The sequence below is a fragment of the Oncorhynchus kisutch genome, linkage group LG17 (genome assembly GCF_002021735.2).
Source record: "Oncorhynchus kisutch isolate 150728-3 linkage group LG17, Okis_V2, whole genome shotgun sequence".
NCBI classification, from domain to species: domain Eukaryota; kingdom Metazoa; phylum Chordata; class Actinopteri; order Salmoniformes; family Salmonidae; genus Oncorhynchus; species Oncorhynchus kisutch.
In genome coordinates, this window is record NC_034190.2 from 17,044,173 (window position 1) to 17,064,420 (window position 20,248).

Consider the following 20,248-nt stretch of genomic DNA (forward strand, 5'->3'; position numbering starts at 1 on the left):
TCAGCCAGCCTGGGCTTTTAACAGACACAAGGGCGTCTTTTTATTGCCCCTAGACGCCTGCTGTGGGTCCTGCATCACCCTGCCTGTAGATGTGTGAGAGAGACAGGACAAACAGAGACAGGTCACTGAACCCAGTTCACATGGGTCAGAGCTCAGGCCTCACATACAGAACAGATGAACTGAGTGTGTGTCTTAGTGTTTGTGTCTTCCCACACGAAAAAATACTATAGTATACCATGATATAAATAAAGCATTTACATTAGTGTTTTTTCGGACTATACTGTAGTATTTATTTAACCTTTCTTTAACTAGGCAAGTCAGTTATGAACAAATTCTTATTTACAATGATGGCCTACCAAAAGGCAAATGGCCTCCTGTGGGGATGGGGGCCTGGGATTTAAAATAAAAAATAAATACAAAATAAAAATAGGACAAAACACACATCACAACAAGAGAGACAACATAGAGAGACCTTAGACAACAACATGGCAAGGCAGCAACGCATGACAGCACAGCATGGTAGCAACATAACATAACAACAACATGGTAGCAACACAAGATGGTAGCAGCACAAAACATGGTACAAACATTATTGGACAGAGACAACAGCACAAAGGGCAAGAAGGTAGCGACAACAATACATCACACAAGCAACCACAACTGTCAGTAAGACTGTCCATGATTGAGTCTTTGAATGAAGAGATTGAGATAAGGCTGTCCAGTTTGAGTGTTTGATGCAGCTCGTCCAGTCTCTAGCTGCAGCGAACTGAGAAGAGGAGTGATCCAGGAATGTGTGTGCTTTGGGGACCTTTAACAGAACGTGACTGGCAGAATGGGTGTTGTATGTGGAGGATGAGGGCTGCAGTAGATATCTCAGATAGGGGGGTGAGGCCTAAGAGGGTTTTATAAATAAGCATCAACCAGTGGGTCTTCTGACGGGTATACAGAGATGACCAGTTTACAGAGGAGTATAGAGTGCAGTGATGAGTCCAAATCTGATGACCGAATGGTAAAGAACATCTAGCTGCTCGAGAGCACCCTTACCTGCCTATCTATAAATGATGTCTCCGTAATCTAGCATGGGTAGGATGGTCATCTGAATCAGGGTTAGTTTGGCAGCTGGGGTGAAAGAGGAACGATTACGATAGAGGAAACCAAGTCTAGATTTAGCTTTAGCCTGCAGCTTTTATATGTGCTGAGAAAAGGACAGTGCACCGTCTAGCCATACTCCCAAGTACAGTGGGGCAAAAAGTACAGAAGTACAGAGGTCAAATGTTTTCTGTAAGTCTTCACAAGGTTTTCACACACTGTTGCTGGTATTTTGGCCCATTCCTCCATGCAGATATCCTCTAGAGCAGTGATGTTTTGGGGATGTTGCTGGGCAACACAGACTTTCAACTCCCTCCAAAGGTTTTCTATGGGGTTGAGATCTGGAGACTGGCTAGGCCACTCCACGACCTTGAAATGCTTCTTACGAAGCCACTCCTTCGTTGCCCGGGCGGTGTGTTTGGGATCATTGTCATGCTGAAAGACCCAGACACGTTTCATCTTCAATGCCCTTGCTGATGGAAGGAGGTTTTCACTCAAAATCTCACAATACATGGCCCCATTCATTCTTTCCTTTACACGGATCAGTCGTCCTGGTCCCTTTGCAGAAAAACAGCCCCAAAGCATGATGTTTCCACTCCCATGCTTCACAGTAGGTATGGTGTTCTTTGGATGCAACTCAGCATTCTTTGTCCTCCAAACACAACGAGTTGAGTTTTTAGCAAAAAGTTATATTTTGGTTTCATCTGACCATATAACATTCTCCCAATCTTCTTCTGGATCATCCAAATGCTCTCTAGCAAACTTCAGACGGGCCTGCACATGTACTGGCTTAAGCAGGGGGACACGTCTGGCACTGCAGGATTTGAGTCCCTGGCGGCGTAGTGTGTTACTGATGGTAGGCTTTGTTACTTTGGTCCCAGCTCTCTGCAGGTCATTCACTAGGTCCCCCCGTGTGCTCACCGTTCTTGTGATCATTTTGACCCAACATCGTGAGATCTTGCGTGGAGCCCCAGATCGAGGGAGATTATCAGTGGAGGCAGGGCTTTCTCCTATAGAGCTCCATTTTTATGGAACGGTCTGCCTACCCATGTCAGAGACGCAAACTCGGTCTCAACCTTTAAGTCTTTACTGAAGACTCATCTCTTCAGTGGGTCATATGATTGAGTGTAGTCTGGCCCAGGAGTGGGAAGGTGAACGGAAAGGCTCTGGAGCAACGAACCGCCCTTGCTGTCTCTGCCTGGCCGGTTCCCCTCTTTCCACTGGGATTCTCTGCCTCTAACCCTATTACAGGGGCTGAGTCACTGGCTTACTGGGGCTCTCTCATGCCTTCCCTGGAAGGGGTGCGTCACCTGAGTGGGTTGATTCACTGTTGTGGTCATCCTGTCTGGGTTGGCGCCCCCCCCTTGGGTTGTGCCGTGGCGGAGATCTTTGTGGGCTATACTCAGCCTTGTCTCAGGATGGTAAGTTGGTGGTTGAAGATATCCCTCTAGTGGTGTGGGGGCTGTGCTTTGGCAAAGTGGGTGGGGTTATATCCTTCCTGTTTGGCCCTGTCCGGGGGTGTCCTCGGATGGGGCCACAGTGTCTCCTGACCCCTCCTGTCTCAGCCTCCAGTATTTATGCTGCAGTAGTTTGTGTCGGGGGGCTAGGGTCAGTTTGTTATATCTGGAGTACTTCTCCTGTCCTATTCGGTGTCCTGTGTGAATCTAAGTGTGCGTTCTCTAATTCTCTCCTTCTCTCTTTCTTTCTCTCTCTCGGAGGACCTGAGCCCTAGAACCATGCCCCAGGACTACCTGACATGATGACTCCTTGCTGTCCCAAGTCCACCTGGCCATGCTGCTGCTCCAGTTTCAACTGTTCTGCCTTATTATTATTCGACCATGCTGGTCATTTATGAACATTTGAACATCTTGGCCATGTTCTGTTATAATCTCCACCCGGCACAGCCAGAAGAGGACTGGCCACCCCACATATGCTCTCTCTAATTCTCTCTTTCTTTCTCTCTCTCGGAGGACCTGAGCCCTAGAACCATGCCCCAGGACTACCTGACATGATGACTCCTTGCTGTCCCCAGTCCACCTGGCCATGCTGCTGCTCCAGTTTCAACTTCCACCTGACTGTGCTGCTGCTTCAGTTTCAACTGTTCTGCCTTATTATTATTCGACCATGCTGGTCATTTATGAACATTTGAACATCTTGGCCATGTTCTGTTATAATCTTCACCCGGCACAGCCAGAAGAGGACTGGCCACCCCACATAGCCTGGTTCCTCTCTAGGTTTCTTCCTAGGTTTTGGCCTTTCTAGGGAGTTTTTCCTAGCCACCGTGCTTCTACACCTGCATTGCTTGCTCTTTGGGGTTTTAGGCTGGGTTTCTGTACAGCACTTTGAGATATCAGCTGATGTACGAAGGGCTATATAAATACATTTGATTTGATTTGATTTGATCAGTGGTCTTGTATGTCTTCCATTTCCTAATAATTGCTCCCACAGTTGATTTCCTCAAACCAAGTTGCTTACCTATTGCAGATTCAGTCTTCCCAGCCTGGTGCAGGTCTACAATTTTGTTTCTGGTGTCCTTTGACAGCTCTTTGGTCTTGGCCATAGTGGAGTTTGGAGTGTGACTGTTTGAGGTTGTGGACAGGTGTCCACAATACTGATAACAAGTTCAAACAGGTGCCATTAATACAGGTAACGAGTGGAGGACAGAGGAGCCTCTTAAAGAAGAAGTTACAGGTCTGTGAGAGCCAGAAATCTTTCTTGTTTGTAGGTGACCAAATACTTATTTTCCAACATAATTTGCAAATAAATTAATAAAAAATCCTACAATGTGATTTTCTGGATTTTTTTCTCATTTAGTCTGTCATAGTTGAAGTGTACCTATGATGAAAATTACAGGCGTCTCTCATCTTTATAAGTGGGAGAACTTGCACAATTGGCGGCTGACTAAATACTTTTTTGCCCCACTGTATATATATATATATATATATATATATATACATATATATATATACACACACACACACACACACACACACACACACACACACACACACACACACACACACACACACATATACAGTAAATAACACATATGGACTCATGCAGTAACCAAAAAAGTGTTTAAAAAATCTTTGAGATGATTCAAAGTAGCCACCCTTTGCCTTGATGACAGCTTTGCACACTCTTGGCATTCTCTCCACTAGTTTCACCTGGAATGTTTTTCCAACAGTCTTGAAGGAGTTCCCACATATGCTGAGGCTGGCTGCTTTTCCTTCACCCTGCGGTCCAACTCATCCCAAACCCTCTCATTTGGGTTGAGGTCGGGTGATTGTGGAGGCCAGGTCATCTGATGCAGCACTCCATCATTCTCCTTCTTGGTCAAATAGCACTTACACATCCTGGAGGTGTGCTGGGTCATTGTCTGGTTGAAAAACAAATGATAGTCCCACTAAGCGCAAACTTGATGGAATTGCATATCGCTGCAGAATGCTGTTGTAGCCATGCTGGTTAAGTGTGCCTGGAATTCTAAATAGATCACAGACAGTGACACCAGCAAAACACCCCCACACCTCCTCCTCCATGCTTCATGGTGGGAACCACACATGCGGAGATCATCCGTTCGCTTACTCTGTGTCTCACAAAGACACGGCAGTTGGAACCAAAAGTCTCACATTCGGACTCATCAGAACAAAGGACAGATTTCCACTGGTCTAATGTCCATTGCTCATGTTTCTAGCCCAGTCAAGTCTCTTCTTATTATTGGTGTCATTTAGTAATGGTTTCTGTGCAGCAATTCGACCATGAAGGCCTGATTCACGCAGTCTCCTTTATAATTTACAATCTGTAGACATTATGAGAATAGAAAGGTTCAGAAGTTTTGTGAAGCATCACAGCACAGTTGAAAAATATATGGCAAATAGAAATCCAATATGGATGGTGTTATGAGATAGATGGGAGGGGTTGAATGGAGCTGAAGGGTGGGACTAATTACAACAAGATAACTCATGTAAAACATACTGTGTCTGTAAAACGTATATAGGCTCAGAACTTTTGTGAAAGAAATAGAGGGTAGAGGTTGAGGTTAGAGGAAGAACAGGAGTAAAAACAAACAAAATATAACTATCGTAAAATAGACTGTACCCGTAAAATGTATATAGTATGTATAAGCTGGAAGTAGAAGCCTATGTGTTGTTGTTCACTAGTTTACTCCAATTAGGGGAGGGGTGATAGGGTTAGAAAGTAATAAAGAAACATTTATTTTACAAAGATATGTAAATGTATGTATGTATATGTATTTGTATGTATGTATGTATGTATGTATGTATGTATGTATGTATGTATGTATGTATGTATGTATGTATGTATGTATGTATGTATGTATGTGTATATGTATGTGTATGTGTATATGTATGTATTTATGTGTGTGCGTATATATATATATATTTGCAAAAATGTATTTATATATTTATACTCCAGACCATAATTCTTAATTCCATTCTGTTACTTTTAGATTTTTTTGTATTTGTCACACCAGCCTTTGCTTTGGCTCCCCCTCCTGTCTCAGGCGTTCAGTGTCCATGGCCTTCTAGCTGTTGCCGAACCTGCTGCTGGAAAATGCCCTTCACTCATTAACCCCGGACGTCATCATTACACACACCTGGAACCAATCCCCAATCTATCACTGTATATATACTCCCTCTGTCATGTGTCTTTGTCGGTCATTAAACATGTTGTTTGTTTTCCTGAGCGGAACATCTCCTACTATTTCCTGAGAACTTTATTTTTTGCACTTTGGGTTTCGTCACGCTTTTATATATGATGCTTTATTAAATTCAGTAGTTCTAAACCTGTGACTGCCTCCTCCGCCCCACACTTGTGACAGTATTGTTAGATATTACTGCACTGTGTTTGTGCGTGTTTGTGTTCTTGTGTGTTTTTGAGTGTGTGTGTGTCCAACTGGGTCATCAGGTGGGATTAGCCAATCGTGATGAAGAAAATGAACTACTTCAAAATGGAGATAGCCTCAATGGCACTTCCCATGCTGTCACAGATGCCATAATGGTACGAATACAGTGATGAGACCTCTGTCAATCTCTATGGCGCCATGAAAAAGAGAATAATCCAGGAGCCAATTGAAAGAGGAGGCAGCTTTTGGGGCAGCTTTTCCCTGGGCGGTTCTTGCCTGGTCAGGTAAGAACCGCCCAGGACGCAGGTCGTAGTCAGACCATATTGCAATGGAGAGTGCCATCCTATGGCCAAGGGGACTATATCTTTATTGCTATAGCCCTGGGCCTGGGCCTGGGTCTGGGTCTGGGTCAATGGTATTGCCTGTGCTTTGCAGAGTACTTTTACAGGGCCTTCGTTAAGTATTCAGACCCCTTGACTCTTTCCGCATTTTGTTACGTTACAGCCTTATTCTAAAATGTATTCTATTGTTTTTTCCCCTCATCAATCTACAGTGGCAAGAAAAAGTATGTGAACCCTTTGGAATTACCTGGACTTCTACATAATTGGTCATCATATTGCTGAATTTGATCTGATCTTCGTCTAAGTCACAACAATAGACAAACATAGTGTGCTTAGACTAATAACACACAAATTATTGTATTTTTCTTGTCTATATTGAATACATAATTTAAACATTCACTGTGTAGGTTGGGAAAAGTATGTGAACCCCTAGGCTAATGACTTCTCAGTCAGCTAAGTCCAATTAATGACACGAGATTGGAGATGATGGTTAGAGCTGCCTTGCCCTATAAAAAACACTCACAAAATTTGAGTTTGCTATTCACAAGAAGGCATTGCCTGATGTGAACCATGCCTTGAACAAAAGAGATCTCAGAAGACAATAGTTGTTGACTTGCATAAAGCTGGAAAGGGTAACAAAAGTATCTCTAAAAGCCTTGATGCTCATCAGTCCACGGTAAGATAAATTGTCTATAAATGGAGAAAGTTCAGCACTTAATCTCCCTAGGAGTGGCCGTCCTGCAAAGATGACTGCAAGAGTACATCACAGAATGCTCAATGAGGTTAAGAAGATTCCTAGAGTGTCAGCTAAAGACTTACAGAAATCACTGGAACATGCTAACATCTCTGTTGACAAGAAGAAGCCACTGCAAAACACATTGCTGCACGTCTAAAGTTTGCAAAAGTGCACCTAGATGTTCCACAGCGCTACTGGCTAAATATTCTGTGGATAGATTAAACTAAAGTTGAGTCGTTTGGAAGGAACACACAACACTATGTGTGGAGAAAAAAATAGCCCAGAAAAATGAATTCCCAAGTTTATCAAGACATTTTGCAGCAGAATGTTAGGATATCTATCCGCCAATTGAAGCTCAACAGAAGTTGGGTGATGCAACAGGACAACGACCCAAAACACAGAAGTAAATCAACAACAGAATGGCTTCAACAGAGGAAAATATACCTTCTGGAGTGACCTCAACCGGATTTGAGATGTTGTGGCATGATCTCAAGAGAGCAGTTCACACCAGACATCCCAAGAATATTGCTGAACTGAAACAGTTTTGTAAAGAGGATTGGTCCAAAATTCCTCCTGACCGTTGTGCAGGTCTGATCCGCAACTACAGAAAACGTTTGGTTGAGGTTATTGCTGCCAAAGGAGGGTCAACCAGTTATTAAATCCAAGGGTTCACATACTTTTCCCACCCTGCACTGTGAATGTTTACACGGTGTGTTCAATAAAGACATGAAAACATATAATTGTTGGTGTGTTATTAGTTTAAGCAGACTGTGTTTGTCTATTGTTGTGACCTAGATGAAGTTCAGATTTATGCAGAAATCCAGGTATTTCCAAAGGGTTCACATCCGTTTTCTTGCCCCTGTACATACCCCATAATGACAAAGCAAAAACATGTTTACATTTTTTTGCTAACTTGTAAAAAATAACACATTTACATAAGTAAATGACCCTTTACTCAGTATTTGTTGAAGCACCTTTGGCAGCAATTACAGGATCGAGTCTTCTTGGGTATGACGCTAGAAGCTAGGCACACCTGTATTTGGGGAGTTTCTCCCATTCTTCTCTGCAGATCCTCTCAAGTTCTATCAGGTTGGATTGGCAGTGTTGCTGCACAGATATTTTCAGGTCTCTCCAGAGATGTTCGATTGGGTTCAAATCTGGGCTCTAGCTGGGCCACTCAAGGACATTCAGAGACTTGTCCCGAAGCAACTCCTGCGTTGTCTTGGTTGTGTGCTTAGGGTCGTTGTCCTGTTGGAAGGGGAACCTTCGCCCCAGTCTGAGGTCCTGAGCACTCCAGAGCAAGTTTTCATCAAGGATATCCCTGTACTTTGCTCTGTTCATCTTTTCCTCGATCCTGGCTAGTCTCCCACTTCCTGCCGCTGAAAAACATCCCCACAGCATGAACCTGCCACCACCCTGCTTCACCGTAGGGATGGTGCCTGGTCTCCTCCAGACTTGAAGCTTGGCATTCAAGCCAAAGAGTTCAATCTTGGTTTCATCAGTCCAGAGAATCTTGTTCTCATGGTCTGAGAGTCTTTCGGTGCCTTTTGGCAAACTCCAAGCGGGCTGTCATGTGCCTTTTACTGAGCAGTGGCTTCCGTCTGGCCACACTACCATAAATGCCTGATTGGTTGAGTGCTGCAAAAATGGTTGTCTTTCTGGAAGGTTCTCCCATCTCCCCAGGGGAGCTCTGCAGCTTTGTCAGAGTGACCATCAGGTTCTTGGTCACTTCCCTGACTAAGGCCCTTCTCCCCCGATTGTTCAGTTTGGCCAGGCGTCCAGCTCTAGGAAGAGTCTTAGTGGTTCCAAACTTCCATTTAAGAGTGATGAAAGCCACTGTGTTCTTGGGAACCTTAACGCTGCAGAAATGTTTTGGTACCCTTCCCCAGATCTGTGCCTCGACAAAGACCTGTCTTGGAGCTCTATGGACAATTCCTTCGACCTCAAGGCTTAGTTTTTGCTCTGGACCTTATAGAGTACAGGTGTGTGCCTTTCCAAATCATGTCCAATTAATTGAATTTACCACAGGTGGACTCCAATCAAGCTGTAGAAAAATGTCAAGGATGATCAATGGAAATAGGATGCACCTGAGCTCAAATTCGGGTCTCATAACAAAGGGTCTGAATACTTACAGTTGATACAGTCCCAAAATGTTTTGCATTTCAGCAGTCAAGTTTTCAAGATATTGTGGCCTGCATTTTGCATCATCATGAAGATGTGGCTAGTGTTGCTTTGCTTCTTGAAAGTCCAATATCTTGACAGCTGACATGCAACACATTTTGTGACTTTATCAACATTAGAAAAAAATACACAAATATATTTTTTTGGTGGATTTTCCCTTTAATATCTTCTAGGCCTATGTGTGTGTCATTACAGTTATACATTTATGAATCAAGTAGGCCTAGTCTAGCCTGGCTGACGAGATCAGAGAGATTCCGAATTCTATGGACAGGACTTTGAGTTAGGTGTCTGGCGGACTAGTCTCCTAGGCCTACAACATATTAATAACTTTCATTGTAGCCTAATAAGCCTGGATCCAACAACTAGGCTATGCATTCCTACCATGCATTGTTGCTTGACATTGACCAGGGATCATCAACTGGATTCAGCCACGGGCTGATTATTTCTTGAGCGGATGGTTTGGGGACTGGAACATAATCACAGATAATTAGTAGACTGCAAATTGAAGCCCAAACAGATATAATATTTGACTAAAACATAATAATTTCAAACCTTTCTTACATTTGTATATGATCACGTCTCTCTATTATGCTTGGAAATATTTGGGAACCGATTTCCCAAGTTAAAATCAATTGGATGTCATCTCCTGACCTTAGTATTCTTTGTTTTCTTTATTGTTTTGGTTAGGTCAGGGTGTGACATGGGTGATGTATGTGTTTTTGTTCTGTCTAGGGGTTTTGTAGGTTTATGGGGTTGTTTACCATCTAGGTGTTTATGTATGTCTATGTCTAGTTGCCTGTGTCTGCACATTTGTAGTATAGCTTCACCTTCGTTTTGTTGTTTTTGTAGTTTGTTTAGTGTCCGTCTTCATTAAATAGATAACATGTATTCAAATCACGCTGCGCCTTGGTCTCCTCCATTCAACGAACGTGACTGGAGCTGATTTCCTGGTGTTTTTACAGTTTTTTTATGGCCAACAATGAAAATTCCCCCCAAAAGTTTAATTAAATGAAGAAAAAAAAAAATATATATATATATATATTTTGCTCAGAAAACGTATATAACTACCGGCAGTTGGGGAACCCTGACATCGGCTACTGCACGTAATTTGTTAGTGGGTCAGCTCAAACTTGTAAATGCATTTTTAGTGAGAAATGCAAACGTCTAGCCTGGGGGCATATACATTCAAACAAGCAACAGGTATATGTGATATTAGGCTGTCATCCCCTCCCTCTTCTACCCCTATCTACACAGTTCCACATGCTCCCCCAGCTGAGGTTGTCACTAGTTACCACAGGCCAAAGTTTAAAAAAGGCTATGAAAACAAAAATGTGCTTTTTGGTTGTAATTTAAGGTTATGTTTAGGCATAAGGTTAGCATTGTGCTTAAGGTTAGGTTTCAAATTGAACCCATCTTGTCTCAGCTGGGGGAGGGGATTATATTAAGCTATATGGAACTGTTTTAAGAAGTTCATACCAAGGATCATTTAGCTATTTGATTTTTAAAAATGTAAGACCCGTTGAAGTTTTAAAAAATGAAAAATTATTTTTGCCCATACAAGGGCATTGAATAAAATATTCACGACATGGAACAACAGATAGTTCCCCCAAAATATCTGTGTGTCTACCCTAGTGTCTACCCTATATCTGAGAGATATAAGAAAGATCAGAAAGTATTATTATTATTATTTTTACATGTATTTAACCCCATATTGTTGGCATTGAACAGTACCCACATATATTTCCATTCATTTTTTCAACTGGTACTGGGTCCCTTCAGATGAGTCTTGTGAGGCCTGTGGGCTGTCCTAGGGCAAAACAACTGACATGTACATGTTCGTGAGAGTCTCACCTTTGTACAGAGGGATGTAGCCCAAACCGTTTGGATGCTACAGACAGACGTTGGGAGATCGGCTGTACTGACTTCTCCTGACACTTGTGGAGGTAGAACACCATCGTGTTTGTGAGTCTCATTTTTCCATTAAGGGGTCATAATAGTTTGTAGGCCAAACTGTTTAGATGCTACAGACGATTTTGTGAGAAGACAGCTTTTCGGGATATCTCATCTGACAAACACCGCTCTGGCTTTGTCACGACATAGGAGGATGCGGTGGATTGAGACGCATCCAATGCAAAAAAGAAGATATTTCTAGCCTATATGTACATATATATTTTATTTTTTTTATTTTATTTTAATTTTTTTTTTACCTCTTTTGCTCCCCAATTGGTAGTTACAGTCTTGTCCCACCGCTGCAACTCCTCCCCTACGTATATCGGAGAGACAAAGGTTGAGAGCCAGCAGCATGTCACCCTGCAACCAACTGCTGGTTTGCTTCTGAAGCTAAGCAGGGTTGGTCCTGGTCAGTTTCTGGATGGGAGACCAGATTCTGCTGGAAGTGGTTTTGGAGGGCCAGTAGGAGGCACCCTTTCCTCTGGTCTAAAGAAATACATAAAAAAATCTCCTGTGTAGGGTGCTGTCTTTCAGACAGATGGGATGTTAAACATGTGTTGTGACTCTCTGTGGTCACTAAAATATCCAATGGCACTTATTGTAGGGGTGTTAAGCATGGTGTCCTGGCAGAATTCCCAATCCCAATCTCTCATACCAGCATGGTCACCTACTCATCCCCAGTTTACAATTGGCTCGTTCATCCCTTGACCCTGTGGCTATTCCCCAGGTTGTTGCTGTAAATGAGAATATGTTCTCAGGCATCTTACCTGGTAAAATAAGGGTTCAATAAAAATGTGTCCTCTGAAACATGACCCTGCCATGCTGCACTGCTCACTTAACCTAGAAGCTAGCTGCACCAATGTGTCAGGGGAAACACAGTCCAGCTAGTGACTGAAGTCAGCTTGCAGGTGCCTAGCTTGCCACAGGGAGTTGCTAGAGTGCAATGGGACAAGGAAATCCCTGGCAGCCAAACTCTCCCGTAACCTGGATGATGCTAGTCCAATTGTGTCCTGGGTCACGGCTGGCTATGACAGCCTGGGTCTGTAGTGATGCAGTGCCTTAGATTGCTGCACCACTCTAGAGGCCCTAAATTGACAGTTTTTTATGGGGATTTTTGATTATGCTAAATAGATTTCCGCGCCGGCGCGGACATCGACCTTTTGAAGAAAACACATTGTAGGCGGGGTTTATGACTTTGTGGCTGTGGTAACTACTGACAACCTCCAGCTGCGTTTGCCGCTGCTGTGACTGTCCTGCCTGGCCGCCCGGTGTCTGATACGCTGCTCCCCTGCTCCTTCCCTGGATCCAAAGCCCGCCTCGGCTACCGAACTCCCAGTGAATGCACTAGTCAGCAACCATGACAGGCATCGCCGCCGCGTCTTTCTTCTCCAACTCCTGCAGGTTCGGGGGCTGTGGGCTCCAGTTCGAGTCTCTGGCCGAGCTCATCGTCCATATCGAGGACAATCACATCGGTGAGTTGGGGAGCATAGGGAGAGAGGTAGCATAGTTAGCTAGCTAGCCCAATGCTAGGCTAGAAGAACACGGTTCCATTGCATTCCGCTATGCCTGCCTGCTTGCTACCCTTTCGCTGCAAATGCAGAATAAAAAATGAGAAAACAAACTTCCCCTCGGATTTAGTGGTTGGATTTATTTTTGCATTATTATTATGCAGCAAGGGCGTAAGTTTAGCTTTAAAACATTTTTTAAACTACTAACGTTGTCATAGGTGGCTAGGCTAGTGTAGTCGAGCCAGGCAGAGGTTTTGCATTGGTCGCTGTGTTTACGTTTAGGCCCGTGTTACAATGCAGCGGAGCACCTTTCGCTGATTGAGATTTATCTCTCGCCATTGTCATCACAAGTACTCAGCTGTTCTCACCCTGAACATGCGTGAAGATAATACTTCATTGTAAATGATAATTGATTTGACTCGACTCAGTTACAACTAGAATAATAAATGCCGCTAGTTTAGTAGTAGACTTGTACCTATCAGGTAGCCTATGTTTTGTTTGTAAGTCCGAGTTTATCATATTATTTGGTTGTTGTCAGCTGAAATGTTTAGAATTTTGTGCCAGCAAAGTTGTTTCCCCTTTTTCTAGATAGATTGTTTCCAGTCTGCAGTCTCTCAGGTGCTTGATTTGCAAAAATGTAACGATATAATGTTTCAACTTGTTGCAGATTACCACCAAATAGGCGCTCATATCATTTGCTTGGCTTTAGGCAATATGCTACAGTTCAAATTTGCAGCAATCATCAATCATTTAGACTGCACTCATTTTATATAAAAATATAAATGGTTATTAAACATATGCCTATGTATCAGTGTCGTACAACGCAATATTTTCACCATAAACTATTGCGCATAGTTATCATAACTACGAGGCCTTAGAGGTTTAATATGCTACAACATTTTTTTTGTCTAAGTCACTCATCACAAAACAGCTGCGGCAATGAGCCAAATATTAGGTTATCTCGTAAGAATAGGCCTAATCGGATGATCAATGCTATCTATGCATGAAAGATCGGGATTTGCCCAGCCAGGTCAGACAATAACATGGCAATTTAGTCCAAAACACCACAGGGTTCTCAGAAGAGGAAGTCCACAAATGTGTCCTTTGGTCTGGTTGTCACAGGAGCACGGAGGCCCCTAAATCAGACCTCTTATCTAATCTTGCCCATTAGATTTAAAAAATGAGTCATTTTATCATGTGAGGTAATAACATTTAGGGCTATGTATTTTGCAACATTAATACCAATGGTATGCCCATTGCTTTTCATACCAGCATGGACACATGGAGGGGGCGGGGCGGGCAAGGGATGCTCCACTGAGCTGGTCTCCATGGAGACAGGCTGTCACAGAGGGGGATGGGAGCATGCTATTGGCCCGAGGGGCAGCACACCTGCTGCCTCTCATACAAAGAAGGCTCCGCCCCAGCCAGCTGTGACCGTGATGTTGTTTAATTACAGGACAGGGGGGCAGTGGGGGTTTTGGTGGAGGTGTGGCAGAAGACCTATCATCACCATACATCATATACCCACTCACATCAGCTGATGAGAGAAAGGGTCAGCTATCTATCTCAGAGAGTAGGTTATCTCAGAGCTTAGCAATATTATTATTTCTGGTAGGCTTAGAGCAGTGAGCACGCATCCACACACTGTATACAGACACACACACACATGCTTGACTATTATTGTGGGGACCTAACCTAAAATAGATTTCCATGCAAAATCCTATATTCACTAACCCTTAACTGAACCTCAAACTCCTAACCCCTAAACCTAATTCTAAACCTTATTGTAACCCTAAACCTAACCCCTAAGCCTTTAGGCTTGTTTTACTATTCTTGTGGGGACATTTGGGGACTTCCAGTACCCACGAGGATAGTAAATCAAAACACACACGTTTGGTATTACTATACGTGTGGGAACCTAAAATGTATTTCTATTAAAAATCTAATTTTACCTAAACCTAACCCTAATTCTAACCTTAAATCTAACCCCTGAGCCTAAAATAGCATTTGTCCTTGTGGGGACCTGGGAAATGTCCCCACAAGGGAGAATTTTCCTTGTTTTACTCTCCTTATGGGGATTCCTAGCACCCACAAGGATAGAAATATAACCCCCTCCCCACACACACTCACCATCTGGCTACTGAGGCAGCTGAGCAGAACAGGGGTCACCAGTCTGATCAGTGGGGTCAATGAATCAACCCTACAGCTGCATCGCTACAATGACTGACACCATTAATAACACATAATCATATCAATACTCTCATTAGATCTGTCCACTCAGCAAGGAGTGTGTTTGTGTTTTCTTGTTTGTCTTTGGTTCTTCTTGTGCTCAACCAGTGCAGTATATTCACCATTCAATTGTTACCAAATCAATAATTACAATACAGAAGATGAGTATTCTCTGTGCAGGTGAACAGACTCATTTCATTACTGATATGCTGGGTTGTCCACCAGGACTCACACATGTTCAGCTGCAGAAAGTCTGAAGTCCATGTTTAGAGATACAGCGCTGCCCTCTAGTGTCAGAGAATCTAATAGTATGCTGTTCATCATCCGCTGGAACTCCAGTACCATTGATAGGGTTTATTCGGTGGCATCATGCTAGGTTTTGTTGCCGAATTTTGAAAGGGAACTCTGTCATCAATATTAACGGGACCTCCTCTAAAGTAGCCTTGATATCAAAGAGCCTTCCCACAGACAAGAAATATACTTAACAAAAATATAAATGCAGCATGCAACAATTTCAACGATTTTACGGAGTTACAGTTTATATAAGGAAATTAGTCTATTTAAATGAATTAATTAGGCCAAAATCTATGGATTTTACATGACTGGGAACCGCGCGCAGCCATAGGCCCACCCACTGGGGAGCCAGTTACAGCCAACCAGAATGAGTTTTCCCCTGCAAAAGGGCTTTTTATTACAGACAGAAATACTCTTCAGTTTCATCAGCTGTCCAGGTGGCTGGTCTCAGACGATCCTGCAGGTGAAGAAGCCGGATGTGGAGGTCCTGGGGTGGCGTGGTTACACGTGGTCTGTGGTTGTGAGGCCAGTTGGGCGTACTGCCAAATTCTCTAAAATGACATTGGTAGAGAATTGTTTTATTTATTTGACCTTTATTTTACTAGGCAAGTCAGTTAAGAACAAATTCTTATTTTCAATGACGGCCTAGGAACAGTGGGTTAACTGCCTGTTCAGGGGCAGAACGACAGATTTGTACCTTGTCAGCTCAGGGATTCGAACTTGCAACCTTTCGGTTACTATTCCAACACTCTAACCACTAGGCTACCCTGCCGCCCCGAACATTTAATTATCTGGCAACAGCTCTTTTGGACATTCCTGCAGTCAGCATGCCAATTGCACACTCCCTCCAAACTTGAGATACAGTGGGGCAAAAAAGTATTTAGTCAGCCACCAATTGTGCAAGTTCTCCCACTTAAAAAGATGAGAGAGGCCTGTAATTCTCATCATAGGTACACTTTAACTATGATTGACAAAATGAGGAAAAAAATCCAGAAAATCACATTGTAGGATTTTTAATGAATTTATTAGCAAATTATGGTGGAAAATAAGTATTTGGTCAATAACAAAAGTTTCTCAATACTTTGTCATTGCCAACAAAGGGTATATAACAGAGGTCAAATGTTTTCTGTAAGTCTTCACAAGGTTTTCACACACCGTTTCTGGTATTTTGGCCCAATCCTCCATGCAGATCTCCTCTAGAGCAGTGATGTTTTGGGGATGTTGCTGGGCAACACGGACTTTCAACTCCCTCCAATGATTTTCTATGGGGTTGAGTTCTGGAGACTGGCTAGGCCACTCCAGGACCTTGAAATGCTTCTTACGAAGCCACTCCTTCGTTGCCCGGGCGGTTTGTTTGGGATCATTGTCATGCTGAAAGACCCAGCCACGTTTCATCTTCAATGCCCTTGCTGATGGAAGGAGGTTTTCACTCAAAATCTCACGATACATGGCCCCATTCATTCTTTCCTTTACACTGATCAGTCCTCCTGGTCCCTTTGCAGAAAAACAGCCCCAAAGCATGATGTTTCCACCCCCATGCTTCACAGTAGGTATGGTGTTCTTTGGATGCAACTCAGCATTCTTTGTCCTCCAAACACGACGAGTTGGGTTTTTACCAAAAAGTTATATCTTGGTTTCATCTGACCATATGACATTCTCCCAATCTTCTTCTGGATCATCCAAATGCTCTCTAGCAAACTTCAGATGGGCCTGGACATGTACTGGCTTAAGCAGGGGGACACGTCTGGCACTGCAGGATTTGAGTCCCTGGCAGCGTAGTGTGTTACTGATGGTAGGCTTTGTTACTTTGGTCTCAGCTCTCTGCAGGTCATTCACTAGGGCCCCCCGTGTGGTTCTGGGATTGTTGCTCACCGTTCTTGTGATCATTTTGACCCCACGGGGTGAGATCTTGCGTGGAGCCCCAGATCGAGGGAGATTATCAGTGGTCTTGTATGTCTTCCATTTCCTACTAATTGCTCCCACAGTTGATTTCTTCTTGTTTCTGGTGTCCTTTGACATCTCTTTGGTCTTGGCCATAGTGGAGTTTGGAGTGTGACTGCTTGAGGTTGTGGACAGGTGTCTTTTATACTGATAACAAGTTCAAACAGGTGCCATTAATACAGGTAACGAGTGGAGGACAGAGGAGACTCTTAAAGAAGAAGTTACAGGTCTGTGAGAGCCAGAAATCTTGCTTGTTTGTAGGTGACCAAATACTTATTTTCCAGCATAATTTGCAAATAAATTCATAAAAAATCCTACAATGTGATTTTCTGGATTTTTTTTCTAATTTTGTCTGTCATCTTTGAAGTGTACCTATGATGAAGATTACAGGCCTCTTTCATCTTTTTAAGTGGGAGAACTTGCACAATTGGTGGCTGACTAAATACTTTTTTGCCCCACTGTATCTGTGGCATTGTGTTGTGTGTCGAAACTGCACATTTTAGAGTGGCCTTTTATTGTCCCCAGCACAAGGTGCACCTGTGTAATGATCGTGCTGTTTAATCATCTTCTTGATATGCCACATCTGTCAGGTGGATGGATTATCTTGGCAAAGGAGAAATGCTGACTAACAGGGATGTAAACAAATGTGTGTAAAAACATAGAGAGAAATCAGCTTTTTGTTCATATAGAACATTTCTGGGATCTTTTATTTTGGCTCATGAAACATGGGACCAACACTTTACATGTTGCGTTTTATATCAGTGTCTATATAGGACAAATTATCATCTACAGACATTCAGTGGCCCTTCAGGACTGTGCACGTTTGTGTTTCTGAGGTACAGGGTTGTCCTGTATGTAGGTTACATGTATGATCATGTCTTTAAGTTAAATGTGTGTGTGTGTGTGTGTGTGTGTGTGGGGGGTCAGAGAAGAGCAATATAGTGATACCAGCCTTGGCTAGCTGTGTGCCAGACTGCCAGTGTTCTGTTGTCATTACCTGAACAAGTACATACCTGCCTCTCGCCTGAAACCACCCCTTCCCCTGTCCTACCTAGAGATAGAGAGAGGGGAGGAAAGAGGAGTGGAAGAGCGTGAAGAAGAGGGAAACAGAGAGCGAGAGAGGCAGAGATGCCACACACAGTGCTTCCTAAATTGGTAAATGTTGCTAGTACAACTTGTCTCTGTTACTCATGTATCCTGTTAGCTGTCAAATGTAACCTAGATCTAAGGTCGTTGGGTATGTGAGTCTGCTAATATAATGTAATGATAGTACAGGCACTGTATATCCGTCTGTGACCAGAAGGGGCCAGTGTAGCACTTTCTTTTCACTGTTCTGTTAAATGCTTGCTATTGCTTACTGACTACTATACTGTTGCATTTCCAACTTTGGAGTGTGTCTCTATAGTTGAAATAGGCATCCTTTCCTGTGTTATTAGTTTGTCTTAACTCCATTTTTTGAGGAGTAGGCATATGTTTTTTTTTCTTGTGTGATTATGTTATGTGTGTAGGATGTGAAAGCAATGATTCCACTACAACATATCTTACTAACCCAGTCATGTCAACCCAGTCATGTCAGATCAGTGATTTAATCCAGGACCTGAAGGGAGGGAGGTGGGAAGGAAGGAAGGGTGGAAGGTAGGGTACACTGTATAAGTATTTGAACAGTGTCCATGTTTGTTGTTGATGCCTGGTGTGTTGGTGGCTATTTCCTCTCTCCCCCTCTGAACTCAATGCTAAGGTGTGACATGGAAGGTGTGTGTGTGTGCTCCAAATGACCTGTCTGGACGTAACGAGGCAATTAGTGTGTCCCAGAATGGAAAATACACCACCGCAACACACGCACACCCTCAGAAGTCGCAGGGTCTGAAAGCCCCAACATGCACTGGGAAGTCTAATTACAGAGGGGTGTACCCTCCCTCTCTTTCCCCACTCTCCTCCTTTTTCTCTCTTCCCTCTCTCCATCCGGTGCCTGCTGCTTCAGAAACACATTAAAACACACTCTGGCTTAATTAGCAGTCTGGAAAACAAGACCTGCATTCTTGGCCTGCTGTGACACACACACACACACACACACACACACACAGTTTTGTATTGCTATCCTTGTGGGGACCAAATAATTGATTCCCATACAAAATACTATTTTCCCTAAATTTAACCTTAACCCTTAACCTAAGCCTAACCTTAACCCCAAACTCCTAACCCTAAAACTTTACCTAAACCTAACCTTATCTCCTAACCTTAATTCTAACCCGAAGCCTAAACCTAAGCCTAAAATAGCATTTTTCCTCATGGGGACCAGCAAAATGTCCCCACTTGCCCGCCCAAATGTTCCTTTTTTTACTATCCTTGTGAGGACTTCTGGTACCCACAAGTATAGTTAAACAAAAAAATGCACACACAGGTGGGGCCTTATATTTGACCGGTAGGAGGCAGTAGATGACAGTTGGTCAGAAAAGCAATGTTGTGTTGAAGTCTGAAGTAGAGTGCTGTTTGATGGGTAGCTGATTTAATGACAGGAACACTAATTTTGACTATATTTATGACTCTCTTATGCCCCCAATTTACACTCTTAATACACAGGTACACACCCATGCCACACACTGTCTTTTGGAGAGCACTGGACCAGTGTGACAGCTGTGACACAAGCTCCGTTTGATATTTTTTTTGTCATTTAGCATACACTCTTATCCAGAGCAACTTACAGTAGTGAGTGCATACATTTTTCATACTTGTCCCCATTGGGAATCGAACCCATAACCGTGTGTGTGTGTGTGTGTGTGTGTGTGTGTGTGTGTGCCTGCCTGCCTGCCTGCCTGCCTGCCTGCCTGCCTGCCTGCCTGCCTGCCTGCCTGCCTGCCTGCCTTCTTGTTACAGTGGCGGTATCTGGAGTATACTTGCTTCCTGTCCTGCTAGGTGAACGGAAGCCATAAAGTTGGGGAACATTTATTGCTCTCCCCCTCTGCACCTGGTTTACTTAATTCCCCCCATCCCCAACGTTCTAGAGTATGTGGTTAGCTTTGCGGAGCTTGACATTAGGGCTGGGCGATATGGCCTAAAAATCATGTCTCAATTAATTTTTTTCTTAAAAAAACAACTTATGCGCTATTTACTATAT

At 43.3% G+C, this 20,248-nt stretch overlaps 1 protein-coding gene across 1 annotated transcript in view; it reads left to right on the forward strand.

Moving 5' to 3' along the window:
• Positions 1-12,350: 12,350 nt before the first annotated feature.
• LOC109907256 (juxtaposed with another zinc finger protein 1) overlaps positions 12,351-20,248 on the forward strand; it is a 31,510-nt gene continuing 23,612 nt past the window's right edge. The window contains exon 1 of the mRNA XM_020505129.2: positions 12,351-12,633. Coding sequence (XP_020360718.1) covers positions 12,519-12,633 — 115 coding nt within the window. The 5' untranslated portion in view covers positions 12,351-12,518. The remainder of the gene's footprint in view (positions 12,634-20,248) is intronic.